The sequence below is a fragment of the Capsicum annuum genome, chromosome 3, assembly GCF_002878395.1.
Source record: "Capsicum annuum cultivar UCD-10X-F1 chromosome 3, UCD10Xv1.1, whole genome shotgun sequence".
Classification (NCBI taxonomy): domain Eukaryota; kingdom Viridiplantae; phylum Streptophyta; class Magnoliopsida; order Solanales; family Solanaceae; genus Capsicum; species Capsicum annuum.
The window spans coordinates 250,030,418-250,036,733 of record NC_061113.1 but is presented as its reverse complement, the minus strand read 5'-3'; the positions used below and the strand labels follow the sequence as shown (position 1 = coordinate 250,036,733).

Below are 6,316 nucleotides of genomic sequence, written 5' to 3'. Positions count from 1 at the left end.
TTCTCATACAATAACACAATAAACATCCACAATGTAGTCTTTAATTTGTTTAGGAGGGATTTTCTCTCAATAGATTTTAAGTTTTTTTATTTAGATTTTCAATATGTAGATCTCTTGACCAAAACATATTAATAATATTATATTTTTTGTTTAGTTTTCTTTGTCGTCTATTTATCGTCTCATGATATGCAAATTTTAAGCTTCCGCATGACGCCCTCTCGATTTCGAACCCAACAGTTTCTACCTCTCATGCTTGCCTATTTATGTCTTTTTCCTCCAAATAAAAAATGTGAACAGTCATATATAAATTAGGACATGACATTAACTATAAATATCTTTTCATAGCCATAAATTTTTCATTCCTTATTTAAGACTACAAAGTAAAAAATGATCTTTATTTTTAAAACTCTGTATTTCGTTAAATTACGTTATAGGAAGAGAGAATTTGTCATTTTACTAATACTAATATAAGGTACAGAAAATTAAAAAGAAAAAAAAAAAGAGAGTTGATGTGACAAAACATGAGAAGAGAAGATGAATGACAACCTTAAGCAACGCGTGCAAATACAAATACCGTATAGAAATGCCTGACCCGTGACTCATTCTTTCCCTTCTCATTGGTTGTTTTGTTTTTGCTTTTTGGCCTCATTTACCAAACAACCAATTTCCCTACTAGTACTACTTTTTTTCCCTTCCAACTCCCTAATTTTCTGCCACTTCTTTACTTTTTCTATGAAATAGTGCTAGTTGAGCAAACAGTTGACAGTTTGTATTGAGCTAAGAATGGATTGCTACGTGGTGTGGGGTGCAAAGTCATGTCATGCTAGTTACTAGTGATGTGGACACCACATCACCTAGCTCTCGATTTTACCAATGTTGTACGACGGAGGGGACTTGAAAATGTACAGAGCATGTAGTGATTAATACAGATTCACATGGGGTAAGTTCATCAAAGGTGTAAAATCCATTCATTACCGAGAGGTTCGACATTCTAGAGACTTGAACTTGAGACCTGTAACTAAGGGTAGAGGAACCCATTTCACCACATCCCTTTCCGGGGGTAGTTACTCTATACATAGTAAAAAGTGCTTTTCACTGTCGAAAAATCAATGGCCTGATGCTACAGTTCCCGAAAGTACTTGCCAATTCCAGGATTCTGATTCAGAATTCCAATCTTATGATGTCGACTTTGCTACGAGTATGAGCAGTGAGTCTTCTTCCTCTTCTGCAATGCTATCTTATCAAATCCAACAGCGATATAAACATGCAGAAAGAGTGTACAAAAGGAAGAAGAGTCAAAAGAGTACTCTGAGTATTGATAGAAGTACTTGTTACCATCAAAGCATATATGCTTTATTGATAGTACTTCTACCACCGACTGATACATTAAGTAACAGTCATGGGGAATAAGAAAAATCTCATGGGACTACAGGTAAAAACAAAGGCTAGCAATCAACCAAAACCAGTTAATTTCTTGCTATCCAAATTGAAAGCCAACAACAGCAGCCAAAATAGCTTCTGCTTTATCTTATAGTCCAATCTTAATTGTTCTGGTGTCCAAAATAGATGAAAAGGAATCATATTTTCCAACAAAAAAAGATGATCAGGATATACCAAGTCCAATGTACAGTTTATTTCCCTGCTATTTGCTGGTGAAATATAACTGATCCTCCAAAATACAGTTCACTGAAGAAAATGTGAGCATAATTATAACAGTGAAAACCACTATATCAAAAACCGAGTACCACCTCCCATGTTTCTGTGCTGCATTTGGTAAATCTCTACTGAAAAACTTCCAAAACTAAAACTTATACATGGGACATGATTTATATCCTATTCTTCGCTACTTTTTCTGACTCGGCTGCTGTCAAATGTCTTATCCCATTCTCTTTCAACCATATTTCACTTCCTGCCAAACAATTCTTGAGCTGCTTCTTTTCCATTTTCAATAGCTTCAGACCTTCACTCAATTTGGGGAAGAAACCTTCAGGTCTTAAGCACCAAGCTCCGAACATCCCGAATAAAGCTGACAAATCATTGCTAAGCCTCTCAACCCCACCGTCAGAAAATTTAGCATTGGTCATCAAAATACCATAAAAAATTAACTTGTCCAGCCCAGGGGCCAAACTCCTCCAGACCCCAACAAAGTCCATTTTATTCAAACCGTCTTCAAGTACTGACATCTTTCCCTGCAGATAATCTAGTGCTCTAACAAAAGATTGGGATACCATCCACCCTTCTTCACCTTTTTCCTTCCATTGCTTCTTGTTCTTTAGATAGTCTCTACAGCAAACATCGAATCCCCTCAAAACAACAGTAGACAGCTTCTCGACCCATCCTGTTCTAAATTCTTCCAACTTCTTAATTTCTTCATAGAGAATTCCATTTCCAGATGATTCCTCCAAACCAAAGTCATTTCCATCAGTAGACGTGTCCAACTGAATGACCTGGTCCAGCCCCAACTCAAGAAAAAAGATATCCTCGCACCACTCCTTTAAAATAGACTCAAAATAGCGTGCCGCATTTACAGACTTTGCAACTTTCATCAAACCATCATCATCTGTCAAGGCAGTTAACCCTTCAGCTTCTTGGCACCTGAAAAGCAAACAACCCAAAAACCTGTGTATTATTGGTGCACCAGCCAATTTCAAAAATCTTGATCTCAATTCTATGCTAGGCAGTGAACGACAACGATCAATGACAGACGAAAAACACTGATGAAAGACACTGGCAATTGCTGGAGACTTGTTGTCTTCTTGGGCAGATAGAGCAGCCACTCCACGAACTTCTATTGACCAACTTCTTTCATTCTCAATCTCAGGTTTCAATTTATCAAATGCATCAGTAAGCTCTATATCAGCCCACAAATCGAGCCAATCAGGCCTGTCAATAAATACAGAAAATGATGAAAGTTTCTCTAGTTTTCCATCTTCCTGCAAAGAAAGCAAGATACCAGAGTGTGAAGCAAGAGATTGGACTCGCTTATCAAATGCTATCATCAGATCAATAAGATGGAGCCAGGATATCCTAGCCTGGGAGTGCACTCCGCTTGTGCTCTCTTCATCCAGCTGACTAGCATACATGGGAAATATTTCTTTTGCCAAGTACGTCGATAGAGAAGTGACCATAGCTGAGATCCATTCTTCTCTGCAACTGTAACCTGACAACATTGCCTCATCCACCAGTGGCTGCAGTAACTCGTCCATTGAATCAACATAATCCCGGGTCACCTTGTATACAAGGGCAAATATGTACTCTGGTTTATCAAACCACTTGGAGAAGTGGCGCTGAGATACAATTGTTATCGGATTGACGAGCTCTTCAATGGCCCAAAGTGGCTGGTGCAACGCAATTTCTCTATTCTGTCCCTCAAGTTGACGGGATTTTCTTTGCCGCTGCAGTTCCTGCAGACTGCACAATGCTAGAAAACTCTCACAATATTGTTGTTTAAGGTCCCCTTTCATTGTGAAAAGTGGGTTCTGGACATCAGTTGACCGCTTTGACTCTGGGTCTGAGGAATTTAAAGTGGACAGAGGTGGTGGCCAGCCAAGGGAAGTCAGAAGGGATCTGTGATCTGCAATTGCCTGAGGTCTCAAAATGGCTAGAGATCGATCAACTCTATGATCAACTGCTGACACAAGTCGTGTCCACTGAGGATGTGTTTCAGCCACTAATCTTAGTGTGTCTTCGGTTAACTTTAATATTCTGATGGCAACACACCGCATCTCCTGAAAATCGAGAAATTAGAGAAGGATATGAGCAGAATTGTTACAAAACATTACTTCCAGTACAAAAGGGCACTAACTTCTGAACTTTTTGTCGATGGTTCTCTCCTCAAAGTTCTCTTCACGGTTGACGAGACAGCATCTTCAATGTCACCAACCAATGAATCAAGTTTTAATGCCGTCTCTGGAAATTACAATAAAACGATGGTTGGAATGAAATATCTCCAAATCAAAATGAGTAAGAGATCAGCATGTGTTAGGCACAACACAATTGCTATTTGATGATAAGCAACACAGATAAGAGACGAGAACATGGATGGGTTCGCACCATGCGTCTACATGGAAAGTATAACCCAGATCAATAAAAACTACGCTTCAAGCTAGCTGGATCAACATAAGAATCCTCACTGTCCATATTTCTCTTTTTTGGCCCGTTTTCATGTTAACATTTAATCATTTTGGTTATTATAATAAAGGTTCTCTACAAAGATTTACCTCATGCTAAAGTTAGTAAAATTATTACATCTGTATAACCCAAATTCCCACCTTTATGAAGGAAGAGATTGATCAAATTTACTGAAAACGAATTCAACAAATAGGTAGCAAGAAAAATTTATAAGGAATCCATGGCCCATCTAGCATATAGCAACCATGTCACAATACTTATTTTCTCCTCAAGAAAATGTTAACTGTTCAAAGTGCCACTAAATATATGTCAATCACCGACATAAACATTGTATATCAATGATCAATGGCACTAAACCTTAAATGCACTAGCTTTTCTAAAATATTCTTTATTAATTTAAGATATGAGCAAAACTTGACAGACCAAAATGATACGTGCTAAACTTGAAGATGCCGCCATTACCTTTAACGATTTTAAAAGAAAGGTTGAAGACACCCTCCATTTCTTATTGAATGTAAAGCTTCTCATCTTGGAACCACAAATGCAGCCCAACAAAAACTTACATTAGCAACAAGATTTGCAAGAACTCAATAAGAAATGACAACACTTGCAGAGCGTTATCTTTTAACCAAAATCCTCTATTTTGACAGCAGAAAACTCTCTTAAGTGTTGAAGGAAACAATAATAACTTAAATATTCCAAAGAAGCACTGTTATATCTCCTTTAGGTGATACAAGAATAATGGCCACCTTAGCTTTCGCGGACATCATTCAAAGTTACTATGTGAAGAATCAAGCTTTGGTCGCATGGAGGGCACGGGATTATACTTGGAGGGGACGTTTTGAGCCTGCCATTGATCAAACCCGAGTGTGGAAGATTGCTTGGAGAATTGAAGACTTAAGGACTCTCGGGTTTGGACCACCTTTGTTGGTTCACGGTTTTGGTTCCCTTTATTAAGGGCATTTTGGTCACTTATCTTTGACCAAGTGACACTCCATGACCATCCCTCCTCATTAAGGGCATTGGAGTCATTTTGTGTTCATTTTGTAATAGATTATAAATAGGCTCCTTTAGTCTTAATTTCATTAGTTTATTAAAGATGAAATATTGAAACACTTAAAATCCTCTCTCTTGAGAGTAGACCAACTTAGTGTAGTTCTAGTATAGGGCTTGGAAAAGCTAACATTGTTCTTTGCTTGGGAACGGTGGATCTTTGAGGTGAGTTGATTCCCTTGGCGGTCACCGTAAGAGTGTGGTTTTAATTATTACATTCATTAGGGGTTTTTAAGTTTAATACACTCTTTAGTTCTTAATCTTGTAATAATCTTGGTCTCACCATCTATCCTTTACTTTTGTTGTTATCTGGTGTAGTGGACTGTTTGGGGTCATTTATTGAATCCGAAGCTTGTGTTATTGTTGTTGATATTATTCATCACGTTTTATAGCTGTTTTGGTGTTGAAATACACCCTTGTATCTTGTATTTTTGTTGTTGGTAGCGAATCCGAGTGTGGTCTCAATCTTGGTCCTCGAATCCTTAAGATTAATGGACTGATTTGGAGTGTGATTTTGTGTTTCCATTGTCATTCCCGTATCATTTGGTATCAAAGCATGGCTTGATTTTGTTCACACAAGATCAATCTTGGACTTGCTTGCTTGAAAATTCAAAAAAAGAAAAAAATTTGAAATCTGAAAATTCCAGAAAAAGAATTATCTGTCCATTTTGTGTTCTTGGCCGAAAATTGTGTTTTTTGTTGTGTCTTGGCCGAGATTTTTACTTGTCTTTGTTGTCTCTAAGTGTTAGTTTTGTTCCTCTCTAACAAATTGAGTCTACATCTTGATTTGAGCTTGTATTTTGATGTTGTTGTTGAGAACATAAGCTTGGCCCATTGTTGTTGAACATTGTTGTGGTAGACGTTGTTGTTGAGAAACTTGATTGGCCGTGTGTTTGGTTGTAGTTGTTGAAAGGAGTGTTGTTGTTGTTCTTCTTGGTGAATGTTGTTGTTGTTCTTGAAGTTCTTCACAACCTTCATCTCTTGTTAAAACCGAAGACACAACACTAAAGAGACTTGGCCATTTGTTGTTGTGGATTGGAGTTGGCCGTTGGAATTGTTGTTGTTCTTGAAGATTGTTGTTATTGTTCTTGGTGTGGTTGTTGTTGTTCTTTAAGTTCTTCACCTTCCTTCA

At 37.7% G+C, this 6,316-nt stretch overlaps 1 protein-coding gene across 1 annotated transcript in view; it reads right to left on the bottom strand.

The window, feature by feature from the left end:
- Positions 1-1,331: 1,331 nt before the first annotated feature.
- The window catches only part of LOC107862522 (RINT1-like protein MAG2), a 14,968-nt gene continuing 9,983 nt past the window's right edge, over positions 1,332-6,316 (bottom strand). The window contains exons 3-4 of the mRNA XM_016708126.2: positions 3,806-3,909; positions 1,332-3,728 (exon numbers count right to left, since the gene is read on the bottom strand). Of these exons, the coding sequence (XP_016563612.2) occupies positions 1,827-3,728; positions 3,806-3,909 (2,006 nt within the window). The 3' untranslated portion in view covers positions 1,332-1,826. The remainder of the gene's footprint in view (positions 3,729-3,805; positions 3,910-6,316) is intronic.